The sequence below is a fragment of the Drosophila mojavensis genome, unplaced genomic scaffold, assembly GCF_018153725.1.
Source record: "Drosophila mojavensis isolate 15081-1352.22 unplaced genomic scaffold, ASM1815372v1 contig_74, whole genome shotgun sequence".
Taxonomy (NCBI): Eukaryota; Metazoa; Arthropoda; class Insecta; order Diptera; family Drosophilidae; genus Drosophila; species Drosophila mojavensis.
This window is the reverse complement of record NW_025318899.1, coordinates 21,869,355-21,896,716: the sequence shown is the minus strand read 5'-3', so window position 1 is coordinate 21,896,716 and position 27,362 is coordinate 21,869,355. Positions and strand designations below refer to the sequence as shown.

Sequence of the window (27,362 nt, the reverse complement as noted above, 5' to 3'; positions counted from 1 at the left end):
AATTTCAAGTCCATGCCAGTGTGGCCATAAATGCTACTCAAAAAATACTAATAACTCTGTGAGCAACGATCTGTATTTCAATTCTTTCCGTTAAAACGAACTGTTTATTTAGCTCAATGAAATCACAATACTTGGCAATTGAATTGTAAAGCTCGACTTTTTCTTATAGTATTTCTTTTATGGAATATATGTTAAATAGAACATAGACTAATAACATTTTATTTAATTCTTGCTAGATACTTTATAGTAGTTATTATAATTAATGATACGTATAAGATCAATTATTTTAGCTTGGTATCCTGAAGCAGCAACCTTGTTTCCCAAGTAGATGGCATAGCGAATGAATTTCTCAAATTCCGTTTCTTCGAACACTAATCGCTTATAACGTGGATGAACAAACTGATTATCTTCATCCAAAACAAATGACTTCGAGTTCAGAATTCTGCAAAGTAGGAAATGTGTACAAAAATATGATTTTAAAAATGCACATATACTGTTTTTAAAATTTCAACTTACTTGCAAAAACGCAGGGCGATCACAAGTATACTATCGATGGTTTCCCGAAATTTAACACTCCGACGATTGAGTAGCGAAAAGAATGCAATCTCCTTTAAATAGTCGACGTGTCGTTGATAAAGTTCCTCGACAGAGCCTACCGCGATTATATCATCAGTAAAGGTCTTCCACGTGCCCTCTAATGCATTTGTGACTAGATGATTCTGCAGCGTGAACACGAAGTGCGACAATTTGTGACGAATCATTTGCAAATGGCGATACTGCGGCGATTGCTGTAGTCTCCGACCATGGAGTCTCGATGATTGCTGGAAGTCCTGATAGGTCCGCTCCATTATAAAGCTGATATGTCGCAGCTTGATCAAATGAGAGAATATTTGCCCATACTTCTCCATGGTCTCTACGCTGAGTACCAAGTTCAGTGGCCACTCCATCTTGCACTCCAGCTTGAATATGGACAAGGCATTTATGTCCATTAGATCAAAGCTTTCCGGAATGGTCGTGCAATTCAAGGCCAAATTATCGGCAACTATTGCCGATTCAGAACCCTCTATCGCTCTGTTGGCGAGCGCATTGTTGAGTATGGAGTCCAGTACGCCCTTTTGGCACAGGCTATGTGGCACTGAGCCGGATTCAATGCGACTCAGGATTTCGCCAATAAGCACAGTTCCGAATTCACCGTCTAGCAAAAAGAAATATTTGCGTAGATCACAAAAATAATCATAAATCCTTTGCTCATGAAATATGCGCAGAACCTCGTTGCGCAACAGCGACAAATGCATTTTAACTGGCAACAGGACAGAGAGTTGCATATATCGTTTGACTAAAAACGGATTATGACCGATTTCTTCCGTCGGACTCGCTGCTTGTGACTGCTCCCCGTCGCTTCGTGTTATGGGTAGGCTAAAGACGGATTTCTCTTTCGGTGCAGGCAATATTCGGGGTGCAGGCAATATTCGGGGCGCAGGCTCTGTTACTACGGGTGCCTCTTCGATCTCCTCGAGGTCTTCTTGATCACTGATCACAATTCTGCTATTTGCGTCATTGTTGTTAGCCGCGTCAATGATTTCTTCTGGAATCTGGACATCGATTTCCACATCGGATGTAATGGACATGGGTGTTCCACTGTCTAATGTGGACTCCACTCTGAGATCCTGTGGCTGCAATGGCAAATGCAAGGTGTTGCCCAAGCCTCCACTGATTGTGAAGTCGCCTTCCATCACGCGACGGCGATTTCGTGCAAGTTCCGTGTCTGAGAGCAGCAGACGCTTCTCAGACTCGCTATTCACCTCGTCGTCATGGTTAAACGAACTGAAATTATTATGCTGATGCATGCGCAAACGGTTGCGCTGCAGGTCTGTGAGATCTTCGATATTCATGTTCATGTCTGGCGGCAATTTAGTGCTCAGTTGCTGCTCCGTGCAATTGAGAACTCGCATACGATTCAGCTCCGCGTCTGTGTATGAAGCTGCACTGGTGGGTGCCACTTGGTGCAGCTGCACTTTCATTTGACATTCCTGGAACTGCTCGGATGAATTGTTGCGCATACGATTGCGTTCTAAACTCTTGTCGCTCTCATTCGAATTGAGCACATCTGCTAGATTGGGCTCTACGGTGTCATCTGGATTGGGCTGTGTCACCTCAACTGCATTGGGCTCTGCCAATTCAATTGGATTGGGCTGTGTCATCTCACCTGTCTCTCGTTTATCCGCCATTATCTCTATATCTGGTTCCTCGCAAGACACAAAACTGTGACTACTGCTTGTGCTATCGTTTGGGCTGGCGACATCAGTCGATACCAGCGGAGTTGTCATCTTTTGCTTTAACTCAGCCACTTTCTCTTCCAACTCCTTTTTCTTCTGCTGCAAACGTTGCTCTTCCATTTTATTGGATTTGTGCTGGTATTCCAGCTCCAGCATGAGCTCAGAGCGTTGCTGTTCCAAGCGCACCTGTTCTTGTTGCTCTCGCTGCTCATTGAGCTCTTCGTAGCGACGTTTTTTCTTGATATCCGCCTCTAATTGTAAGTCAAGCAGATCCTGCTTCCAAGTTGCAATAAAGGACTGAGTGCAATCCCACATGCGATTGCCGTAGCGTTGGCTATTCTCTACGTGCTCCTCGAGGATGGTTTGCATCTTAAATGGTTTGATTGTTTGCCGTATTTGATCGTAATGTAGCTCCAATTCCTGGCGCATTTTCATCAGCTGCTGCTCCGATAGGCAGAGAACCAAGTTGGGATGCTTTAAACTGAATACTGGATGCTAAAGGGCAATTAATCTATTAATCAATCTCTTAAATAAATATATTGTGTCTACTCACCTGCGCATTATAGGTCTTAAGAAATCGGTTGTATTTTCCACATTGGAGTATGGGCTGTTCACAGCCCATTAGAAAGCCAGGCACTAGATCGGATCGTATATAATAAGCCTTGTCGAAATACTCTTTGCTGCGCTCGTGCATCAATTTATGCGTGCAAGAATTAATAAAGAGCTCGTTGAAGGGCTCGTCGAGTTCGCCTTGGTAAACCCAACGTTTCAGCTGTGCGAAGTACATCTCACACAGCGAGCTCAGCAGGTACATAAGTAATTGTGAGAATGTGCAATCGATGCCCCCATTGATGTACGACCAAACGAAGCTCATCAGATTCATTGCGCACATGCCGTCTATTCCTTCCGTATCGCATACTGAAATTTCGAATATATTAAAGTTCAGCAGGACAGTTGCTGGACATCTTATCTTACTCAGCTCCTGTTCAAGCATCTGGTCCATCTGCTTTAGCAGCTCCATGGTGGGGCCTGCGCCGCTCAGCAACTGTCCTAAATTTTCGGCAGGTATCGATAGCAGAAAGAGCCGGCTATTCGTAATAAAATTAATTATTGCCTGACGCAAAGCCTGTAAAGGTAAATCATGGTTGCATGACGAAACCTTAAAATTTTATATGTTTGTGCTCACTCGGTTGAGAGGCCGTTCATTGCGAATCGATTCGTGTTGCCACTGAGTGCGCGCACTGAGTCGACGGTAGGCTCTGCCAGAGACAAGGAATGGTTCTGCGTATTCAGCCAGCAGCTCGGGCAAAACAATGTCTAGTGTTATGTGGGGCTTCATCATAAAGTTTCCTTCGGCTGTGCACACAATTGTGTCTGATTGCAGACCCGCTGTAGATAATTAAAGCTTAATTAATTATTTGAAATATTAGTTAATGTATATTTGCGCACCTGCAGCCTGTTTTAGATGCTCGATAAGAAGTGGCAGCTTAATGAAGGTTAATTTTAATGTCTTATCCTGGTGCCATTTAAGCTCGTTGCTTAAGAGCAAATCCGAAACAAAATGCTTCTCCAATGTTACATTAGTCGATGAGTCTTTCTCACCCACGTACTCACTTGAAGGCGGCTCGTCTTTATCTCGTAAAGGCAAATTAATCTTCACACGACTTGTCCCTCTCTTGGATTCGTTCATACGTGCCATTGAATCCTTCAGTATTGAGGACTTTAAGCTGGATTTATTCTGATTCTTGTGGGCATTGCGCATCGCATTAATGTCTTTTAAATACACAGTTGATAAGGAGCGGAAAACAATCGGCTTCATCGAGTCCCGCATATTCTCGATTGATCTTAAAATCTTAGGAGCTGTGTCAGCAGAATATTGTGGAAACTGCTCCTCAAAACAGGGATTCGATTGCAATCGTAGAGGCTTGGCCAACATCATATTGCTTTTCCTACGTAAGCCAACCGACTTTGGTAGTTCTTGTTTTTGTTGCCGATCGGTCTCTTGCTTTTCCAGGGTGATATACATGTTTTGGATACATTTTTCAATATTGTTGCCCAGCGCACAATTTAAGTCGGTGCACTGCTCAAACTTCTGAGATGACAGTAGCGATTCGTAGAGTTTTCTGCGTCTCTCCTTAATGGAAGCAGGCGACGGCTGCACTGCAGCTGCTTCATCCGTTTGGGCGCGCTCATTTCGCGAAAGTTGAGCAACTATTTTCGTAACTAAGCTGACAACAGGCTCGTTGGAATTACAAACTGCTTCCATTCAAAATAAAAAAATACAGCTTATTGATCAAGTAATTTCCAATACAAAATTACTGCAAATAAATTGAACTGTTTGTTTTTTTTTTTTTTCGTTGAATGTTTTGGAGATGAGACTGAAGACGAATTCGGCCTGCTGTTACTAATCGTATTCATCGATAACAATTTCGTGTAACCGTGATACGATATTATTTATATTTTTTCTTATTTTGGCATTTCTATCAAAAACATATTTAAATACTTACGTATATTTCTACATTGTGTCTGATTTGCAACAATACTTGCTGATGGAGTACATCCCTACGATGTACAAAGTGATCGACTTATAATCAAAATTTAAAATTATATGTTGCCAGTAATTAAATACATTTTGAATTGAACTGGTTACAACTTAAGTTTATTACGATTTCAATAACTTACAGCTACATACGATCAGAATAATATATTGTTAATTAGAACTTTTGAATAGTTACATGCTGCTTCAGGAGTGCCATAATACATTCAATGTTCTTGAGATTGGCGCAAGCTCGATACATAGATACGCGAAATTTTATTGGAGCAAAGGGAAAGAAGAAAAATAAACAAATGCGGGTTCACGGGAATAAATTAATTAAAGAAAACTTGAGAATGAAATGTTTACAATTCGGCAAACCGAGCGCCAGCGCAAAGGCTAAGTGCACATCATAGATCAGCCAACTTAGTAATAAACTAGAATATTAATTAAAGAGCATTTGGAGCGCATCAGGGGGTGAGGAGCTTCTAGGTAAACAGTATATGTTGCTTAGCTCGTCGTTTGGAACTTGTTGCACGGCTGAATAATCGACGTTTTTCGAGCAGGCACCGTCTCCGGCGTTGGTATAGCCTCGCCGGTAGTCACCTTATTGGCAAACACCTGCTTAACACTGCCACCTTTTTGTTTTGCCATTTGATAATCTCCAGAATCAAAGAATTTTTGCTTAAATTATGAAAAGAATATGAAAAGTTAGAATTGTTAGTGATGAAACAGGTGAAAACAGATAACCTACTCCCTTCTGAAGACGCTTTTGAAGGAAGGCGGAATGACCACCAGGCACACGCATTCCACTTGGATATTTTGACTTAAGTTTCTCCTCTTCGATTTTCTCCAAATCTCTGGGATTGGCTTGTTCAGCTGTTGGTTCGTTTTCCTGTGGCGTGGTTGCCGGGCTGTTCTCTTCAGTTGAGCTCATGATGTTCTATGTTAAAATACCAGTTAATTAAATATACAATGGCAATGTTTTTGCAAAAAAAAAAAAAAAAAACAACAAAACAAAACAAACAAATTTCACAAAAATTGTTACAATATAAATTGTAAATATGGCGATAAACTGCGTGCATACGCGACAAGGACAACTGAATTTAAAAAGCGAGCGAAAATGGTCCGATGAAATTACTTTTCATGAAACATCGCACGCACACACTCGCATATGTGCACATCTTTGTGTGCACACACACGCAACGCAAGTTTGTATGCATGTATTTACATAGACTTGCTAATATGTAGTACGAACGACGGCGAAACGTAATATAATCGTATTAATCTCATGTGCAAATATTGTTACGATTTTATACTTATGCAAAATACATGAGCAAGTATGTATGTATATGAATATGACTTTTTACCTTTGTCTGGCTTGATGCGTCAAATGTGACAAGTAACTGTTGTTTTCGTTCTTTTTGCAATCAAGAACACATGCACGCCGTACGCCTTGAGCTTTTAAGTTAATTACAAAATTTGTAAACACACACTGACGTTGCAGTAAATAGCGAATTAAAATGTATTCCTCCCAGATGCGTATTTAAGCACTTTATGACAATCGTACACAAATTTATAATTTTCTTTTTTCCTTAATGCAATTTGTTCACTTTTTTTGGAGACGCTACAAAATAGAGTTGTCCTCTGATCAATCGGAATAAGTTCAATGGAACACAAAATGAGCGAAAGTCACTTATTGTCGTTCATCATATGGTTCAAAATTTGAAAACATATGTTTTTGTCCAGCGAAAACTTAACATTCCGCCAATCGTAAAAGTCACAAACTTACTGTTATAATTTCTCAATTCGAAGCAAGTTATTTCTAACCCTCTGAAAAAATGAATTTCTATATTGAATAAAATCAAATGTTTGCTTTTAGGCTCGATATACAGACAATTTATTCGAAGAACTACTGTTGTTTAACATAATCACAATGCTGTGATGATGATGAACCGAACAATATGCTCAGGGATGGAAAAAATCCAACTATAATAAATCAACATTTTAACTGACTTTATTTTATGGCAATAATTTCTGTAATTCATAAAATGATTTCGCTTATTTTCTTATTATTTCTTTCATATATATATTTTTTTATTATTATTAATTGGCAGCACATGTGTTATTGAATTTATGTAAATAGGGTTTTTTGAAGGGACTACCTCTACTATTTGTTGTTATTTCTGTTCAGTTGGGCCAAATTGCTTACAATCCAGCTGCAGTTCCCTATAAATGTGTTATTTTTTGTTTATTTTAATTGAAGTGAACGAATTTTAAGTATACCATAGATAGTTAAGCGTCTAGCAACGCAAAAACCTCGATTTATGATGGGTTCCAGAGATAAATCAAAGTTTAAAAATTTTCTTAAGAACACAAAATCACCAGGTAAAAATGATCAAAATAAATGCAACAATTGCTTTGATAAGGATGTTGTATCTTGGCAGGAAACTCTGGTGAGCGAACATTGCGACCAGAGTTTGAGCTCGAGCTGAAACCAGAGCAGCCCATTGCACAGCGCTGCAAAATGCTCAAAGAATTGGGTGATTTGCATTTGCAGAACATTAATTTGGATGAAGTAAGGCAAATGGCTTCGCTAGCCGGCAAGTTGTATAAACCAATAAATATTGATGTTGTTTCGCTTGCAGACCTCCATAACCAATTTGTGGCAACTAACCAACGATCTCATCGTGCCCAACAAGCCGGCAGAAACACGCCAAATCACCTTGAGCTTCTATAAGCGTCTCATTTTCACGCAATACAAAAACCTGACGATAATGCGTGAAAAGTTTTTCCTTGTGATACAGAATCATGAGGCGCACGAGGATCTCCCGCATCTCCTGGAGCTGCTTGATACCCTCACAGAAAACGGCAAGGATATTACCAATTTCGAAGAGAAGGTGAAATGGGTCCCCATGGAACTTCAATTCTCAAATATATATTTGACTTGTCTGCTTGCAGATTGGTAAATTTATGCTGCATTGGATACCAGCTATCACAGATGCCGATTTATTGCGTCCCTATCTACAGATGATGATTAATCTCATTAAGTTCAATGCAGCCCACCTGGACAAAGATGTGCTCGTTGGAATAGTGCAGTGGGTGACATTTCAAATATGACTTATCTGAGCTGACTGATTGCATCTGTGTTTCAGAAATGCCTGCGAGCTGAGCTGCACCGTGCCCAACGATGACATTGGACTACAATGCCTGACCGTCTTGGAGATGGTCATCGGCTATACCATTTTCCCCAGCGAGCCGTTGCATCAGTGCATCGTCACACTGTGCCGCACAGTGAACAGCAATCACTATTGCCAGGCTTCGTATAAGGTATGTCAGACTATTAGTTTACTTTATTTGGGGCAGGCAAGTATAACACGGATTGAATATAATTTTTAATGTAACAAAAACTTTGATGACAACTTGTTGTTGCTAATTTCCTCAGGCTTGGCCTTGTGAGCGCTCAATTGATCAGCCTGCTTGCTGCTGTTGACTTTCTGCACGTCCTTGCTGACTCTCTGAGTTGTAGTTGGCGTCGCTTGCGTGCTAGTTGTCGCTGTAAAGCACTGGGAGTCTGTATCAGCTGTACAGTAACGGGAGACCACATCTTTTTGGCACTCTTGCAAGGGCAGCTCGACCAGCTGAAAAGCTGGCTGGCATTCGCCTTTCATATCCAGCAGGCAACTGTTAACGCTAGCGTCATAATAATAATTTTGAGGACACTGCTGCACCTTGGCCTGCCCGCCGACACAAGTATAATAGCTTCGGCAGTCGTTCGAGTTGGCTAGCATTGAGTGCTCTGGCAATATGCAGCTGCACTGATGAGCTGGCGTTACGTTTACCGGCAGACAGGCTTTGCGGCTGGCATCGAAGTAGAAGCCATAGGAGCACTTCATAACTGAGAGTTCGCCCTGGCTCGAGCAACGTTTGAAGTGCGTACAATCGCCCTCCAAGCGCTGAACGCCCGTCGTATAGCAGCGGGTGGAGCACGAGCCTCTTACGCAGCGTTGCTCCTGGCTGTTGAAATGATATTCCGGCGGACATTGAAATTCCTGGTAGCTCTTGTCCTTCATGCCCGTGCACACATAGAACCTATCGCAATGCTGCTTATTCGGCATAATAGTCCATGTTGAGGCACTGCCGCAGAGCCCTTCAATCTCGCTTTCAGAGTCGCCTCTGATTCTCGCCAGCTGCAGCAATAGCACAATGAACGCTTGCAGCTGATCTGGAAGACCAGGAATATCTTGATTGCAAAATCAAAGATTATTGATGTAACCAAAACTTACAGTTCTTCATGAGTATTTACTTTTGTCCAGGGAATTGTGTGGAATGCTTCACACTTTTGATATCGGCTCCACTTTTATGGCACTAAATGCTGGCTGGCTATGAATTTATCAGCTCATTTCCGATGCCAGATTGGGGGGTTACAATTTGTTTGCTTATGGTAATGAAATTCTAGTTGATAGTCAGCCGAAGAATGTTCTTTTACACCTTATCTGATCCCTGTTCAGGTGTTTACAGTTTCTTATCGACCGTGAATTGGGTTGATAATTAACCAGCTAAACATCAACTCCGAAATGAGTATCGCTATCTGTGTCGACTCTATGATTCACCAACAATCGAAAATGCATTGCTTTTTCATTCATACAATTTTAGAACAAACATTTATCAGATACACCCGTTGCATCAGGCATGATAGCAAGCCACTAGATCCTTGGGCATGCAGCGCATTTGATCGAAGCCATATATGGAGACCTTGAAGCAGGCAGCTCGTGTGGCATATTCAATGGCATCGCGCATCGACATCTTGTCCCCCTGCATGGCATAGATGAACGCGCCCACGAAGGTCTCCTCCTCGCCAATGGCATCGACGATCTTTTGCGGCTTGTGGGGGCCCACTTTGAAGTACCTGCCGTCGGGCATTAGGCAACTGGAGCCCTCTTCATAGTTGTCGTATATTATAATCGGCTGGTGAGATGTTATCTTTCTGCACGTAACTGGATCCAGCTCTGGTATGTCCTCAGTTATGTACGGGCTCTTCTTTGGCTGCATACTCTGCCAGCGCTTGCGTGCCACATCCATCACGTCGCGCACTGCCCACACGGTCTCTCGGCCATTCATGTAGCCGTTGTCCACTTTAAGCTGTTTGCGAATGAGCACATAGTCGGCCAAGGCGGCCATGAGACAGCTGTGGGGCTTCATGTCGGCCAGGTCCACCGACAGCACAATGTAAGCGTCGGGACTGCGATCATTATATGCCCGCACAGCGCGCACCATGCGGATGGTCTCTCCGGTGTTGCGCGACTCGAAGTGTATCCAGCAGTATTGGCGGTAGTCAACGGCGCCCACGAATTGCTGATAGGTGAGCTCGTGTGAATGATTGGTGTACTCCACGGTCGTCTGCTGAACCTGGCCGCGCACTGCGACGATGATGCGATGCGGCGGCTGTTGGTTGGTGCGCGGGCAATTGGAAATCTCGATGCCCATGGCCTGGAAGCTGTTCATTAGGTTCTCGAAGGCGGGCACCTTGGTCAGCTGGCCGAGAAACTCGCAGGCGGAGCCCAAACGCCGCAGGACGCAGCATGTATTCGGAGCATAGCCGCCAAGGCGCCAGAAACCCTCATCGGTGCGCTCGATGATGCCGGGCTTTGGTTGCTCGTTGCATATGTTGATGACATCCAAGGTACAGCGACCCACTATGAGCACTCGGCGCGGTGGCGGCGGAGGCGGTGGCGGCTCCTCTCTTGGCAGATATCGCACCTTCTTCACAGTTATGAACTCCTTAACAATCTGTTTTTTCATATTTTTGGAATTTTATGAATGTAATTTTTAAGTCTCGTGCCAAATGATAAATGAGCCTCCAAAGGAATTCGATTACAAATTAAATTTTTAATTTTGATTTGTATTTTTTAGATCATGAAGAACTTGCTGGGCACTCAGCTGGGCTATCACTCCATGAAGATAATGTGCAACATACTCAACGACAAGGGACAGTACGAGGATGCGCAGCTGTTGCGAGGCGCCGTGTTTCATCTCAACATGAACATTTTCGGCTCGAACGTCATCTTTCAGGTCTCATCGATGATTTACGCCACCAACGTATTAATGGGCTTTCGAAATGTAACTTGCTCGAGCCAAGAGTCTGTCATTATCTATGTATATAAACTGATTTACTATTGTAGGCTCTGGATAGCAATGAGGTGATCGTGACCTATGAGGTGATACTCAGTGTGCGCATGGTAATCAACAAATACAGACACGAACTCTCCGAGATAATATGGGATCTGATCTGCGACATTATGTCGGCGATTGTCGACAACATCGAGGAGTATGGTGCGTATTGCGAGATCAGCGCTCATCGATCTCCAATTGTCAATTTTGTTTAATGTATCTTATTTTGCAGAGCGCTCGGGCGTTAACAAGGATCGATTGCACCACTTACAAATCAATTTCCACGAGAACATCGACTGCATTGAGAAACTGTTGAAAAACGATCGCACACAAATACTTTGCAATGTGGATCGCATTTACGATCTGATCGAACGGGTCGCTGATCGGCGACCTGAGGCCTCTGTCCTAAACCTAATCGACTATCGAACGCAACGGGTGTCCGCAACGCGACCCGAGTGGCTTACGTGCTTGTCCCAGTTTGTGCATCGCTATTACCGCATGTCTAACGTGAATGTGCGCAAGAAGATCATCCATTCGCTCGAGCAGATTATGAACCAGAATCGATACAGCTATGAGGAGGAGATACTCGATCGGGTAGTTGTGCCACAGCTGGCGCAGATCTACCAGGAGCCGAGCGTACAAGTGCGCGAGGCAGTGGCTTCTGCTCTCTCTAACTTTGCGATTCATTGTGATACGAAACGTTGCCTGGAGCTGTTGGACATATTGGAGGCGCTCATCAATCGCCCCTTCGAACAGATGCGTCAAGTTGCGGCTGAGGCCGGCCCAGCGGAGGCGGGCAGCAGCATTGTCATAAAAGCTAAGACGGAGATCGAGGATATATCCGCTGCTGTCGATGGGCTTGTTAAGGTGTTTACCATTAAGCTGCATCGCCAGCCGGCCACACATGCCATTAAGATATTTAATATATTGATGGATCATCTAGAGCTGCACTACGATCGGCCAAAGGTCTTCGAGCAGGCAAGCAGTGTGCGGCATGAGGTAAAGTGATTTCAAACTGTATATATTTCTTCTATATATGCTAATCCAGCACGCAATGCCTTGCAGATATTCGAATGGCTGCTCAAGATTCGCGCGAATGCCTCCTATCACATTGGATATCCTCAAAACGGCACGGAAACCTTAAAGTTTAGCCACTATTTGGGCATCGAGCTGCCACTGTCAGCGCAAGCACCAACGCAAACAGCATCAGTTTCTATGCGACGCGCCTGTAATCTGATTGTCCGCTGTCTAGAGCACGAGTCCAATCTCAAAGTGTTTGAGCTGGTTATAACGAAGCTGCCCACAGTGCTGCAGAATAAGGCCCTTCTGCAAGGCAGCGACATAGAGAAGCTAGCCAACGCATTGCTCAAAATCAACTCGGTTACCAACAACAAGTTCAAATTATCCGCCAACGAATTCCACCGCCTTGTAGTGCCGGCAATCGCATCGCTAGTTATCTATCACGAGTGCCTACTGCCGCCGCAGCAAAACAGCATCATTACATCCCTCTACCTCCTCATACCGGCAGGCATTGCCGATGTCTGCATCAATACAATGGCCATTCTCATCTTGGAGATGCCCGACGCACTGATGCGTAAGCTGCCAGATATTTTGTGGCAAATAAGCAAATTGTCCGACAGAACTGCGGTGGCCTTGCCAGTTCTGGAATTTCTATCCCGTGAGTGGTTTATGCTAACCTATCATAAAGCAATGCGTGCTCATTGTAATTCATTAACTCATTTTTATACCCTGTTGTTGACAGTTTTGACCCATCTGCCGAACCATCTGGTCTCCAACTTTACGCTCATGCAAAATATGTATGTGTTTGCCATATCGCTGCCATACACAAAGCCTCATCGATACGACCACTATACCGTATTATTGGCTCACCATGTGATAGCGGGCTGGTTTCTGAAGATCAAGCTGGAGCAGCGCAAGAATTGCGTAAGCTATATCAGATCGGTAAGCCAATATTCACATCATTATCATAATCCATTTACCTAATTGTTATTTTCTTGTTTTGTAGTCCATGCAGTCGAATGCCAAGATGCTTCACGATGACATAGCCAACATTAACTCGTTGCACGTGAATGAAGATTCCTCCAGTCGTAAGCGCAGCACGAGTCTTACGGAACGCGGCAGTAGGAATAGCGCAATGACCCGCAATGATGCAGGTATGCGTCCGACGATGGACAATACGCTGCGTAACTTTCATGCGGACTTGGTTGAGACGTGTTTTGATTTTCTGGAGCGTCATACATTCTCGCCGTGCCCCTCCCTACCCAAGCGGTAAATATGACTGAAATGCTCGAGAATCTATTAGTTATGCAATCTCCGTAACTACAGCTTGCCGGCTATTGACTATTTGCTAAAAGATGGCGTCTCCCAAACATGGCTGGTGGGTCATAATTTGATCACAATTACCACATCAGGCTGTCCATCGGGACCGACACGCAACGGCCTCTGCGAGCGTTGCGCGCAAATGGGTAAGGCGCCCAGCATTAGTCTGAACTCGAAGGGTCTCAGTGATGCAGTGCAGCCGCCTTCGTCGCCGGAGCGCGAACGGCGCTACACAAAAATGACCTTTCAGCATAGCAGCGTGAATGAGAGCGCCGGCAGCACGGAGCACACTTCGTCATCATCAACATCGAATTCGGAGGCAACCGCACATCCGCATCGGCAGATATCGAACAGTTCAACGATCTCGTTAGATACGTACTCGCGACGCGGGTCCAATCCAGAGGCTTCTGGGGGCCTAGTTGAGGGCTCTCACACAGGTAGCAATACTTCGCTTTTGGGCAATTCGCTCTCGTTGTCAACGGCTAGCGTTGGTCCTTCCACGCGACCGGGTCCAGCAGTGCAGCAACCGGTTTGCGTGCGTGCCTGCACCAGCTGGGCCGAAATCTTCATAAGACGTCCTACGGGCAATGTCTCATGGATAACTCGCATTGAGAATCCCATTGCCAACGACTGCTTTGGTCAGGATTTGCCCTTCAATAGCGTCGTTTCACTGTTCCTGCCCACTGCCTTTGGCGGCGTTTTTGGGCCAGACAACCCAATGCAGGAGCTAGTGCAGCAGCAACGGCAGGAGCAACAGCAACAGCAAACGCAACAGCAAACTCAGGCAGCACAAGAGGCCGATCCCGAGATGGAGCAAGAACTACAAGCAGTACCAGGAGCTGAACCAGAACCAGAACCTGTACCAGAACCTGTACCAGTACCAGTACCAGTACTAAAACAAGTACCAGAACCCGCACCAGAAACAGAATCAGAACTTGCACCAGCGACAGTGGCGCAAAATGCCGAAATTCGCAGCCGAATGGTGGCTAAGGCGAGGGCACTGTATCGCCAGGAGGAGGTCTACTCCGTGAGCAGTGCCGGCGGCGGAGGCAACGGCGGCACAGCGGCCATTGATATTCCACGCTTGGCCGCCTGCGTTAAGAGGGGCAAAGATGCAGTACTCAGTGGCAGCGTCAGCGATGGTGAAGCCGACGATGATGCTTTGGCATTTGGTGATGGCCAGAGTCGAGTACGAAATCCGGTGCGGCGGGTAAACTCCAGTCCAGAGATGACCTCTAGCTGGCGCCAGGCATTCCTGGCCTCAAAACCAGCACCCCTTTCCCAAGAGCGAGATGCCGTCAAGGCGGCCTTCGAAGAACACCAGCTGCCGTCGAAGAAGAAGAGCGTACAGTACAGCACCAAAGACATGCGGGTCAGCTGCGAAGCTATACCCGAGGAGATAGCTGGTTCAACGCCGCCTCAGGCTGCACAAGTTGTGAAGGGTCCATTGCAACCAGGAGCTGGCACATTGCCGCCCAAGCAACACTCAGCCGACGATGTTAACAGCCAAGCGTCAGAGAGCGGAGCTCAGCCGGGCACGGTGCAGACCTCTGCGTCAGCATCCTCTCTGAAGCAGGGCGCTGTGGGTAAGCCACCCTTATCACCGGGTCAAGTGCAGGCAGCTATTACACCCAAACAGTCGCCCACTCCAGCTGGCCCCGGTCTCGGTCTAGCCAAGTCCAATAGCAGCGGCTATAGCAGTAAAAATTGCGGCCCCGATTATAATAATGGCGGTGGTGACGTAATGCGCGGTCGCTCTAAAACGATTTCGACAGTGCGGGAGGTGAACAACGGTAAAGCGCGATCCCCGTCACCCGAAGCTTTCAGAAGCTTTGGTGCCACCAAGCCACCGATCAGCGCCAAGCTGTGCATGAATCCCAGCTTTGTTTTCCTGCAGCTTTACGGCACTGGTGAGCAGGCGGTGACGGAGACACCGCTTAAAGTGGGGCCGGATCAGCCTACCGTATTGAGACTGCTCGATCTTGTACCACCTTTTGAGACGCATAAGATCGGAGTTTTGTATGTTGGCCCAAATCAGTGTAACAATGCTGTCGAAATTTTGCGTAACTCCCATGGCAGCACCCGTTACGTTGAATTTGTGCGCAACATTGGAACATTGGTTAGCCTCAAGGACGCCGAGCAGAATAACCTGTTTATTCATCTGGACAAAAGTGGGGCAGATGGAAAATTCGCTTACATCTGGAAGGATGATATAATGCAGGTTTGTTTCCTGTACACATTTTGTTAAATAAATAGGCAAACTAATTCCTCCCTGCTTTCCCGCTTAGGTTACTTTTCACGTGGCTACTCTTATGCCCACAAATCTGCAGGACGATCCCAACTGCACGGAGAAGAAAAAGCATATTGGCAATGACTATGTCAAGATCATTTACAACGAAAGTGGAGAGAAATATGACAGGAATACGATATCAGTATGTTTTTTTTTTTCCAATAATAGCATTGTACAATCTGATGAGCGATCTCTTACAGGGCCAGTTTAACCACGCCTGTGTAATTGTGGAGCCGCTGGAGCTGAATTCGAATCGTATCTATGTGGACGCACGCGAAGAGATGACTAATTACGTTTGCCATCCAAAGGAGCGAATAGTCTCCGATCGCAGTGCTCCCTTGCTAGCCCGACAGATGGCGCTGCACGCAAATGTGAGTGATATTTGACTTAGATCCTCTCCAAGAAATAACTTGATGTTTTAGCACTAGTATTTTGGGGTTTTCTCCATTTCATCTATATATGTATTATTATATTCACAATACAAGTGCTAGTTAGGCGATAATTCCAAGAATAATACAAACATCAAATTATTTTCTTACAGTTGGCCTCACTGGTCTATGAAAATATGGCGAAAAAAAGTCTGTATGCATCCAACTGGATTGAGAGATTGCGGAAAATCAACCGTTTGCGTGATAAGGTAATAGATCTTTAAAAATGAACATGTACCCTTTCTAATTAGCAACTTTTTGTAATCTTCAGCTAATTGATAAAAGAATTGAGCAAAGCAAGAAAGATAAAAATGGCAGCGCATCCAGCGGCATCGGCAACGCCTCCTCATCGGCAGGGACCACAGATTCAGATGACAAAGTAGCATGTTTCACCAAATATACATAGGCACTGGGCTGTAAACTGATAAATTTAGCAAGTATACTCATCTGTGGTGTGCCTGTGGAAACTGTCGTAGTCTAATGGCGATTTTAATGAAGATTCTTGGAATTCTGAAATGATGGCTTTAGAGGAGCTTCGCTTATATGTTTGTTTCCTTTCTTCCGACATATGTATATCATTATTCATATATTTGAGAACTATATTTTATTTCTGTTTACATATAATTAATATATAACCATGTTCAATCCGTTGTAAACTTGTCATCTTTCTGTAGTCCCGCAATATGATCGTATCCGAAATCCGTAATCTTGTGACCCGCCACGCGATTAGCGAAGCCTACAGCATCCGGCAGGCTGCTCTGCATTACGTAGGTAGCGTATATGAAGCCAGCCATAAAGCTGTCACCGGCACCAAGGGTATCCACGATACGATCAGGCTTGAGGGCGGCTACATTGGTGAACTCATTGACAGCTGTATCCAGACATGCAGCACCTGTGCTGCCCCAAGGACAAATTATGCTAGGACATGTGGGTTTTACGCTGCTGGCAAGAGCATAGCATGTTTCCCGGGGACTCTTCCAGCCCTGCTGCTTGGCCAGCTCGCTGGAAAACACAACGTAGTTACATAGCCCGCACAGTGGTAGGTTCTTCTCAAACATTGTCTCAAAATCTAAGGAGATACGAATGCTGGAGCCATGAATTCGATTGTGCTCTCGCACGGCTTTTATCATTTTGATTGTTTCGTGGGCATGACGTGCCTCGAAGTGAACCCAACCGTAGCGATCAAGATCTATTTTCATAAAGTCCTCATACGTTATATACGGATAGTTTTTATTGCAATGCACAATGGTTCGCGAGCCGGTCTCCTTGACAATTATCACTGAGGAGAACGGCGGATCTTTCTCCGTCTTGGGACAGTGCTGTGTGCCGATGCCACGCCGATCCAAATCATCCAACAGCACCCGGAAGCCGTTCGATTTACTGAGCATACCAAAGAACTCGACATTCGCGCCCAGCAACCGAAGCACGGTGCTAACGTTAGAGGCATTCCCTCCACGCTGCCAATACCCGTCGAGGCATCGTCGATCCGTGTCCTCCGTGGGGAAACTCTCGTTGATTGTCACAAAGTCAATTACGGTGCAGCCCACACAGAGCACGGGCTTCGCTGTGGTCATTGCCAGACTCTTAAAATAAATACATATGCATGCCTATATTCACTTTAACTGACGACCGAACAACTGGAACTTGATCTGTTCTATAGATTTCAATTGAATTTTGTTAAAACAATCTAATCAACTTTTCTCGCACACATGGAAATGCGTGTATATACATATGTATATGTATGTATGGATGTAGAAGTAAACTTTTGTTTTGTTTCTTATCGCGATTCAGCGACTTTAATTAAGAGTATATAAAACATGAATGTATAATGTCAATTACTGCGCTTAATAAATATAAAACCCAAATATATGGATAAATAAATATAAGCATCAATTTTGTACAAGTATACTTATTAAATTTCGTATGTAAAATAAATGCGTTAAAAGTCGATTGTAAGTCGATGACATTGCGATCAAATTGAAATCGATTACCAAGTCGCTGGTCAGTAAATATGCAACTGAGCTCGGACTAAGAAATACCCTGTACCTACAAAGTCACTCTGTTGATGGGTGCACTGGTGCACATAAATACACACACACAGATGCACTCAACACGCTCTTAAGCTTCGCGCTCTTGTAGCTAGAGCAGCTGTAGCACTCAGAGAGCGAGACGTCACACGCAGTGAATGTGTTTCGCTCATAGAGTGCGACGAGGAACGGACATGCGCAATGCGTCACCTTGTTCAGCACTCTCCATGCTTCCAGCTGTGAAGTCGCCTGTCGATCAGTTAACCGCTAGTCACCCGCGCGCGCGGTGTTCGTTAGTAGCGTTGTTGCGCGCCGTTGACAGAAAATTCGCATCGTGCCAAAGTGTCTCCTTTATTTTCGCAACTGGCATAGTGTAAAGGTGTAAAGGTGCCATATATGATAAATGAATCTAAATTACAAAACTGACTGTGACAATAAGCCGGTTGGTAAGTGAAAATAAAGAATTTAAAAAAAATACAAGGAAAAAAGAAAATTTATTGTTGCTTTAGCGACAATGTGTGTGGTGGCAGGAAACCGGCAAACAAGTGATGACAAATATGAACACAGCTGCAAATACACATATGTACATACATACTTATAAATTGTAAACATATGCATGTGATTTCCCAGATTATTTAATTATTAATTCTAATAAAATGTTAATGTTTAAAAGACCAGTACGCTGAGCATTATGGTACACATGTATGTTCGTACATAGTATATCCATACGTTTGTATGCGAGCACATAATTACATACATAAATAACGAACGAAAACGAGTTGAATATTTGAGCGTGCTTACGTTGCGTCGTCGGGAGAGAGAGACAGAGAGCGTGAGCGGCCGCAAAATATTTTGCGTTCAAGAGCACAAAACAGAGCGCAAGAGTGCACGCTAGACTGTCAGCTGGTTGTCAAGTTGCGCAAGTGGCCACGCAATATTGTGTGCATAGCACTCAAAGACCTGAAGAAAACATAAATGCTTACATAGATACTATGTACATAATGGCACAGAATGTACATACAAATGTACATATGCCCACAAATGTGGACTATTACTAAAATGTATTAGTATACTAAGTGAATTGTATGTGCGACTTTGTTTACATCTGCGCCGCGCACTTGACAAAGATCCCAAGCTAACTAAACGAACGAAAGCACACGCGCACACACATGTAGACACATACATACGTACATACATACTTACATTAAATTTCAAGAGCAATTTTTGTATTTTTCTTTTTGGGCCTGTGTCGCAGTTATGTGCGAATGTTAATTCAAAATATAAACAAATGAACTGTTAAAGCAGCTGAATTAAAACACACAAGAAACAATAACAAAATGAAAAAGATATATACAAACATGTGCACACACACACACTTACTTAAAATGAACTCAAAGTGGATTTAAAAGACGATAAGAGAGTTCTTTAAATCTCTTTTTTAGTACATAGCGAATGCGAAATAAATATATGCGATTAAAAGTACAGTATAAACTCTGATTGCCTTCTTAAACGGATGTTTCTATTATTCTGGGCGATATTTAATGATTGAATATAAAAATAAAAAGAAAAAAGTCCCTTCTTTTTAATTGAATTGAAATTAATTTAAAAGTAAATGTAATTAATGAATATAAACAATATGAAATGTGTTCTCTTGTTGAAAGAAGTCGATTGATTTTAGTTTTTCATAGGAGAAAATCATAATATCATTAACTATTCCCATTTTAAAGCATGAAAAAATTGTTATAAATATACATTTTGAATACTCAGAAAAGCTTTGTATTAAGCTTGAAATACCTTTGTACCTCTTCGTAGTGAGTGTCATTAGGAAAAATTTTAAATGAATACTCATCAAGTCAGTCAGTGTCAATATCTTGTGTCGACAACAATAACAATAACAACAACAATAACAACAGCAACAACGCATCGCTAATTGAAACCGCAAACTGGTTTTCGAATAAGATCAATATACACAGCAAGTTGTAATACAATACTTATACGGATCTATGCAATAATATATCAGATGCATGTAGAGAGAAAATGTGAAAGATGCACTTTCTTTGGTTTTTTTTTTCGAACTAATAATATTATAATTGTAATTATAAATTTAAAACAGTTCATATCAACTAACTTTAGTATTATAGTATATCAATATTTATATATAGATATATGTATATCGTTTCAACAGAAAATGAAGAGAGAGAGGATATGGTGAAAGAGAATATATATAGAGAGAGAGAGGAAAGATGATTATATAGCGCACATTTCAATGGTCTATCAACGACATACACATAATATGATCTTAAATTGATGTCTTTGATTTAGTCCTCACACGAAATCGTCTACCTCATCTCTCTCTTCTATTTCCCCTTATGTACTTAAATGATGATCTTGATCTTGATAGAAAAGGCTTCGCACATAGTATGTACGTACTTAAGTGTATATATACCCTAATGATAGATTATTTATAGTATTTCGTAAGTTTTATGTCAATTTTGAACTCTAACCAGGTAACTGAAATGGCATATTGCGAAGCACGCAGACAAGTGAATTTGTGTGCGACTTTTTGAAATCTTATCAAACTGTTAACTGTTGTTTTTGAGCTTTGCTGTGAGGGGGTATAAAAAAACCGAATTGTTTTAGATAAGAGTTTGGCTCTTTGTGTTGTTGTTGTTGGTGTCCATAGCTTGTCACACCACACACACACACAACCACACTCTATACTCCATGGCAATTTTTGCGTCGTTTGACATTGTTGTCGACCCGTTGGCCAAACTGATATCTCGCCTGTTTCTCAACTGCGACACGTCCATTGGAAGCTCTCATTATTACTCTCGGTGACTAAAAACAGTGCTTACAAATCCAACGATCCTTCGGGGTTATACAGACAGATTCGGATATGTCGTTCTGTTTCCAATATAACTGCCACGAACAGCGAAAGACAGATTGCAAGGGAATGGGAAAGCAGAGAAATCTGGCATGCATTACGACATTTTAGTTCATGCGAAGAGTTACGCTTCAGTGTATTCTGGTGCCTTATCAATAAACCGAAGCTGATTTCTCGCCAACTTCCCCTTTGATAATGACAAATGGAATGGGAATTGATGCATCATATCAGAAGAAAGACGGCGAATCATAAGTTCTCAAACCGCCATCGAAAAATTGCATTAAATTAAATTCAGTCAGTTCAAATAAGCTGATATTGTTATACGTAAGGTTATATAAAGTTAACACAGAAAAATAGAGATATAATTTAAATATATATGTATATTAAAATATATTTTATAATTAAATAATTAAATATTTAATTTTATTAGTAAGAAATCCTTTAATAGTCCAAAAATTTGCCTGTAAAATGAGAATTTTGTTAATTATTTATATACTTTATATATTATATACATTATTATTATAATGCAGTGAACCATCCATCTGCTTTTAGTTACAGGGTATTTTAAAGTGTTGCGTGGGCTATTAGCCAGGCAATAGATTAGACAAGTCACAAAATGAGATATCATTATCCATATTCGCTTTAGGCGCTCTGTGAAAACTCTACTGGAATGCCGATTTATATGTAGGAAAGCTCACGGCAAATAGCAGATATCATTGCAAAGACACTAACGAAAGAAAGAGATAGAGATAGAGATAGAGAGAGAGAGAGAGTAACAGCAAGAGCGAGCGAGTGGAGTTACATTGTGCTATTAATATACTTACCTATCATGTATTTATATTTCTGTCTAACTCTCTTTTTGTTTTTCCAGTTAATTGGCTGCAAAATGAATTCCAGCAAAGAGGCGAAGAGCGCCGCGAAGGGACAAAAGAAGTTACAAAAGACCAACAAAAAGCAGCAACAGAAACAACAGCTGCAGCAACAACAACAACAACAACAGCAGCAACAGCAACAACAGCAGCAGCAGCAACAGCCAACCATAAATAGTAATAAGAACGGGATCTGTAAAGCTGCCACGAATGCAAAACTCAAGCCCAACGATTCAAAGGCCAATAATCGCAGCAGCACCAACAACCACAATACATACAACAACAATAATAGCAACAACAACAACAACAACATGGTGCACAAGAACAACAATTCGCAATCGATGAGCGGAACAACAGCTGCAGCGACACCAAACATTACGCAAATGTTTAAGGAACAGTACGATGCAGAGCGACGTGCCACAATGTCACAGGTGGATTCAGTGCCCAAGATGGAGCGTACGCATAGCTTTCGGATGAAGATGTCCAAGTTCTTTAACAACTTCACTGGCAGCAAGGAGAATCTGGCGCGCAGCGACGAGTCCAAAGATGAGGCGGGCAAAACGCCGTTCACGTTCACGCGAAGTCGTTCGATGATATTGCTGCGACGTCCGAATCGGCGCAGTTTTATTGAGCCGCAGCTGGAGCAGCTGTCGGAGGAGGCGGAGAAGTCGGGTGATCCACTGATGCCAGCATCGCCGCGCAAGAATTCGCTGGCCGAGGACGGCGCAACCAATACCAGCTGTTCGCCCATATTGCGACGCCGTGCGGACACCTCCAGCTCAATAAATACGCCAGCTCGACGGCAGTCCACACAGGCGCTGACCTCCACACCCGTCGAGGACTCCGCGGAGGCATCCATGCAGCGCAAGCCATCGCTTATATCCCTGACACCTGCCGAAAGCAACTACAATCCTCAGCTGAACTTTCAGAAACGTCGCTCCAGCACGCTCATCGCGTCGTTCAAGAGCACGCTGATTGGGTTGACGGAGAAGCCAGAGAAGAAGGAGAAGAAAGACAAAAAAGACAAGCTGAATCCCAAGTGGAGCGCCTCGCTGCAATCGCTGCAAGCGATTGATAACATGGTCAGCTATGCCAATATGTCATTCATTGACTACGACAAGTTCAATGGCTATGAGAAGCAGCTGGAGCGCCAGCAGTCCATCATGAGTCTAGCCGAGCAGCAGATGCCCCCCGCCCACACGCTCCAGTTGCCATTGACCACAACCGCCAGCCATCCCCACCACTCGCAGCTCAACTCATCCTCGCCCCTGGGCGAACTAAGTGGGAGTGCAGCTGGAGCTGGGACTGTCAGTCTGCCCTTGCCGCACACGCCCTCCTTTGTGGGCTCCTCATCCATGGAGAGCACGCCGAAGACAGTGGTGATGCGACGCAAGCGAAGCAGCAGTTCGGCGCTCGCGCGCCAGCAGTCCGCCTCGACGCGCAACAGCAGCCAGAGCTCCTTTAACCTGGATACGGACTTTGAGCACAACCTGGACAGAGTTCACAATGTCTATCGCGAAAGCCTGGACTCACGCACCCTGGAGCTGCTCAATCAGCGTTCGCGCAACTCCTTCATTCAGGACCAGCCAATGCTCTTCGACGCCCTCAACCTGGAGGATGGCTCTGCAAACCGGCGCTGTGCGCTCTGCGCCCAGAGTGTCGCGAGAGCCAACAGCTTCAAGCAGCAGCGCGACGCGGTGGATGGGCGCGGGAAGCCCAAAATACAGGTGAGTTCTTATTCTTTTTACTATTACTATGTATATATATGGTAAATATTTTATTATATACAGTATATTTATTGTTCGTATTATCTTTATTGTAAATACAGTAGAATCCCGATAAATGAAAATGGGAAGGGGATAAGTTTTTTTTTGCGATTTACACAGACATTCAAATTATCAAGGAATATTGAAAACGAATTTCTTTCAAGGGGATATAATTTTTGTTCGTTTTATCCCGTTCTTCAATTTAGCGGGGTACGAATTATCGACACTCGACTGTATATGAATATTATTTATTTATGATTATAAATATATGTTAGATACTCTCTTGCTTTGAATATTTGAAGGTATTACTGGTCTTAGGAATATCTCTGCAGGAATATATATTGCAAGAAAAGTTGTAAAAAGTTTATTTAAGTCCACCTATTTTTAATCGATTGCGTACTAAAGTACTTAGAGTTATCCTGAACCGGAATGTACGATACTCCAAGTTTTCAACTGATTTGGCTTTTAGTTCATTTTAAAAATAAACTTCACTAAACCAGGGGCGCGGCAAATCGCAAAATCTCAGAAACGTTTTTATTTAAGAGGCTTTAAATTTATATTTATAACGTATATATGTATAACGTATTCGTTAAAATTTGAATTTTCAACTAGAACTTTAAAATATACAGTTTTACCGCATTTGCTATGCTCTACCATAAAATTTCGATCTTATGTATCGATTTTGGAAGCATTCTACATTTTAAGCGTTTGGCTTCAATTGCGTTAAAATCGTTCATATTCATACAGTCAGACAGACGAACAGCAAGACGGAAATTGCATAAAACCAATAAGCTCTTTCCCTTCGTGAGTGTGCATAACAAGAGTAAGACTAAAGAGTAATACGCTCCACTCGAAGTGGAGTTGTCTCCTATAAAAGGGTGAAGCAACGATCAATTTTGTTCAGTCGCATCCCTGACCTCCTATCAGTCAGTCGTAGTGCAGTGCTTCGCCTGGTAAAACTTTTAAGTATTTATAATTAAGTATTTAAAATCAATTATATTAATAATACTGGCAATAATAATTGTAATGATGATGATTTGAGTGAATGCTGATGTTAATGATATTGGACCTGTAGATAATGATGATTGTTACTAAGATTTCGATAATAATGATGATGTGAGTAATTGATCTTGTTAATTAGATCATCATTATCATCAGCAACATCTATTTCATCATCATCAACAACAGGTTGTCCTTGTTATGATAATTATGATTATGAAGTATCAAAATATACCAAGCATGATTCCAAGCTTTTATAATCCTATCGAACATATGAATAAGAAAACTTTGCAAAGCTTATCAATCTATGTATAAGCTTTCCCATGGAAGCACACAAATCGTAATTAGTCATAGTAACGTCATCTTTAAGCTTTTTATTGATACTTCCCCCAATCTTTGCTAGGAATCATCTTGGACATTCGTTTCATATTTTGCCATATAAAAGCCTGCAGTATAAAAAATTAAAAATAAAGCTTATGTAAAGCATTCTGCATTAGCCGGATTAAAAGATTTTTTTTTTGAAATATCCATAAACAGGAGGCAGATATTATTCAATTGAGTGCTTAAAGCAGTATCACAGATTTGATTTCTTCAGAAATACATTAGATTTGCGGATTCTAAGCGGCTTAGCTCAAAACCTGTTTACAGCCTTGATCCGTATACAGACAACCCTTTGCTTATATACTTACGCTCATATATGTATACGAGTATGTACCTGTACAGGTAAAAACATAAAATATTTCGCTTTTTATGGCGAGCGGGCAACGCTTTGAATAATAATGTCGCTTAAAGATGCAACTGAGCTAGTTCAGGGAAGGTTACAAGACCTATAAAACACAAGCACGAGCTGTTTAGAATTTATAATAACTGAGCGCCAAATACAAAGCACAAATCTCAATATGTAAGCCAGGTTTTCTGTGAGATATATAGTATGTACATTATAGCCATATTTCCCTTTCAAATATGAACACAATCAATTGTGGTTTGTTTGTTTGTTTGTTTCATTGTATTGATCTTAGCAATTTGTATTAGCCAACGTGTATAGCTGAAGCGAAACCTAAATGGCTTGCTAGTGGGTAAATAAGATAAGACGATAAACGAGCGAATCATACGCGAGTGGCTCGATAAGTAGATTACAAACTAATTTGCACTTAGAGTTAACTGAATTTTATAGAAAATGGAAAAAATATGTTGTCAGTGATTCGGCAGTTGCTCCAGCGACGCTTCACTCTCGCTGCCAGCTCATTGCGTGTAGTCGGTGTCGCCCTTGGAGTAGTGTATGCAGGCCAGAACGGTGTCCAGCAGATACAGTGCGCCCTCGATGACGCACAGCGAGCCCATGGCAATGCCCACCTGACGCTCCGAGTTGACGTAGAGGAAGCCCTCGTCGGACATGTAGCCCTTCCAGTAGTGCAGCGCCACACCGCCCACGGCGATCCACATAAAGGTGCCCACCACATTCATGATGGTGTCGCACAGTTCGCTAGGTTAGCAAGGGAATTCGAATTAGAGTGGGTCGAGCGGATAGAGAGGATTCAGTGCTGTGCTTACCCCTTGTGCTTGGTGGTGCCAAAGAAGTAGGCAATTGTGTGGCACCCCGTGTATATTAAGAAGCCGACCATTACACCGGATGCCACGATTTCCGCATCGGCGCTCTTCTCCTCGTTCAGATTCCAGGTGCCGCCAATGCCCAGGAATTCGCCGCCATCGCCCCAACGATATAGGAAGATCACCACCAGATTGATGATCTGCAAGGATTGAGTATAAATCGAATGTAAATGTTCATAATTAACTTGGCTTGGTTTAGCTGCTATTTCCAATGGCTAATGAATCAGACCTTGTAACGATCTTTCGTTGGCCCCGCCCTGTGGAGCTTTCGCTAGACCTATTGCGCACTCACGACCCGCTTTTAATTTTGTGCTTTTCGTATACATGAGTAATATTACGAACAAGTAACCCACCCCAGGCAGGCACAGATAAGGCCGATAAGGCCAGCAGAGTTAGTCGCATTGCTCAACATTTTTCCAAGCCAAGCTGGGCAAAAATTCGTCACTGAGCGGCCAGGACTTAGTTTCTATTAAATATTGAACTCAAGGCTTACCAGCTTAAGTGCTTTGATGAAAATCGAACCAATTGTTTCCACAGATACCATATTTCTCGTTTGTCCTCTCTATATATTCACACACTCAAATTGTATTCGTTTTCTATTCGAATATGAGTTCGTATTCGTTTGGTTGTCGCTACTCAACTGAATACTCAGCAGATAGAAACTTGAAAACAAGTGACAAGAATTTGTAGCTTTTGCAATCTCTTGGCCAGGTGCGCCGATAAGATAAGGCCACCAGATTACAAGTGCGTTTCGAAATCGCTTTAACCTGTAGGGAATGCGTTGCTGTTGCGCCTACGCATGCGCCGGTTCGCCTCGTTATCTTATCGCAATTGGAACTGTCATGCCTTATCGAACTAAACTCCGTTATGTCGACCTATTAGTCTCTCTCTCTCTCTCTCTCTGTATTTCTGTTTGCAGTCTAACTCCTGCATATGTACTATATACTCTATATACCTAAGTATTAATCATGGCCAACCACACAGCGACAAGCTCGTCATTCCGCGCGCCGGAAATAAAGCTAATTACGTCATCATTGACGGCGCTTAGTTGTTCTTCAACTCGCGTAATAATATTCGGCTGAATCCAAATTTTCATATAAAGGCGCTTTCAAATTAAAGCCAAAGCAAACAATTGCAATTCTTTTATAGGCTCAATTTAGCCTCAAAGAAT

General features: G+C 42.9%; 8 protein-coding genes across 12 annotated transcripts in view; 2 read left to right on the top strand and 6 right to left on the bottom strand.

The window, feature by feature from the left end:
- Nucleotides 1-138: 138 nt before the first annotated feature.
- LOC6583283 lies at nucleotides 139-4,657 on the bottom strand. The gene is made up of 6 exons (XM_002008920.4): nucleotides 3,726-4,657; nucleotides 3,463-3,665; nucleotides 3,252-3,402; nucleotides 2,830-3,194; nucleotides 517-2,771; nucleotides 139-442 (listed from the first exon to the last, which is right to left on the bottom strand). Exons 1-6 carry the CDS (start codon nucleotides 4,540-4,542, stop codon nucleotides 223-225), a joined length of 4,011 nt encoding a protein of 1,336 aa, XP_002008956.1. The 5' UTR covers nucleotides 4,543-4,657; the 3' UTR covers nucleotides 139-222.
- Nucleotides 4,658-4,913: 256 nt separating this feature from the next.
- Nucleotides 4,914-6,477, bottom strand: LOC6583282 (alpha-endosulfine). The gene is made up of 3 exons (XM_002008919.4): nucleotides 6,180-6,477; nucleotides 5,564-5,752; nucleotides 4,914-5,493 (listed from the first exon to the last, which is right to left on the bottom strand). Exons 2-3 carry the CDS (start codon nucleotides 5,744-5,746, stop codon nucleotides 5,320-5,322), a joined length of 357 nt encoding a protein of 118 aa, XP_002008955.1. The 5' UTR covers nucleotides 5,747-5,752; nucleotides 6,180-6,477; the 3' UTR covers nucleotides 4,914-5,319.
- A 509-nt stretch (nucleotides 6,478-6,986) lies between these two features.
- On the top strand, nucleotides 6,987-16,694 carry LOC6583279 (tuberin). Its single transcript, XM_002008916.4, has 16 exons — nucleotides 6,987-7,197; nucleotides 7,257-7,387; nucleotides 7,458-7,709; nucleotides 7,771-7,907; nucleotides 7,965-8,139; nucleotides 10,723-10,929; nucleotides 10,992-11,142; nucleotides 11,213-11,979; nucleotides 12,046-12,658; nucleotides 12,743-12,942; nucleotides 13,007-13,269; nucleotides 13,327-15,541; nucleotides 15,609-15,752; nucleotides 15,811-15,981; nucleotides 16,152-16,247; nucleotides 16,310-16,694. The coding sequence occupies exons 1-16, from the start codon at nucleotides 7,137-7,139 to the stop codon at nucleotides 16,442-16,444; spliced, it is 5,718 nt and encodes a 1,905-aa protein (XP_002008952.2). The 5' UTR covers nucleotides 6,987-7,136; the 3' UTR covers nucleotides 16,445-16,694.
- On the bottom strand, nucleotides 8,136-9,487 carry LOC6583281. Its single transcript, XM_002008918.4, has 2 exons — nucleotides 9,096-9,487; nucleotides 8,136-9,034 (listed from the first exon to the last, which is right to left on the bottom strand). Exons 1-2 carry the CDS (start codon nucleotides 9,103-9,105, stop codon nucleotides 8,205-8,207), a joined length of 840 nt encoding a protein of 279 aa, XP_002008954.1. The 5' UTR covers nucleotides 9,106-9,487; the 3' UTR covers nucleotides 8,136-8,204.
- On the bottom strand, nucleotides 9,431-10,674 carry LOC6583280 (ketohexokinase). The gene has a single exon (XM_002008917.4). It carries the CDS (start codon nucleotides 10,609-10,611, stop codon nucleotides 9,496-9,498), a length of 1,116 nt encoding a protein of 371 aa, XP_002008953.1. The 5' UTR covers nucleotides 10,612-10,674; the 3' UTR covers nucleotides 9,431-9,495.
- Nucleotides 16,624-17,971, bottom strand: LOC6583278 (ketohexokinase). The gene has a single exon (XM_002008915.4). It carries the CDS (start codon nucleotides 17,610-17,612, stop codon nucleotides 16,680-16,682), a length of 933 nt encoding a protein of 310 aa, XP_002008951.1. The 5' UTR covers nucleotides 17,613-17,971; the 3' UTR covers nucleotides 16,624-16,679.
- Nucleotides 17,972-18,313: 342 nt separating this feature from the next.
- The window catches only part of LOC6583274, a 33,480-nt gene continuing 24,431 nt past the window's right edge, over nucleotides 18,314-27,362 (top strand). The window contains exons 1-2 of one of the 5 annotated variants that reach the window (XM_044009887.1): nucleotides 18,314-18,511; nucleotides 21,821-23,545. In XM_044009887.1, coding sequence (XP_043865822.1) covers nucleotides 21,836-23,545 — 1,710 coding nt within the window. In that variant the 5' untranslated portion in view covers nucleotides 18,314-18,511; nucleotides 21,821-21,835. Of the gene's footprint in view, nucleotides 18,512-18,552; nucleotides 18,649-21,820; nucleotides 23,546-27,362 lie in introns of those variants that run through there. The other 4 variants (XM_044009886.1, XM_044009888.1, XM_044009889.1 and 1 more) reach the window with 4 other exon arrangements.
- Nucleotides 25,561-26,842, bottom strand: LOC6583276 (protein snakeskin). The gene is made up of 3 exons (XM_002008913.4): nucleotides 26,685-26,842; nucleotides 26,135-26,331; nucleotides 25,561-26,066 (listed from the first exon to the last, which is right to left on the bottom strand). Exons 1-3 carry the CDS (start codon nucleotides 26,733-26,735, stop codon nucleotides 25,826-25,828), a joined length of 489 nt encoding a protein of 162 aa, XP_002008949.1. The 5' UTR covers nucleotides 26,736-26,842; the 3' UTR covers nucleotides 25,561-25,825.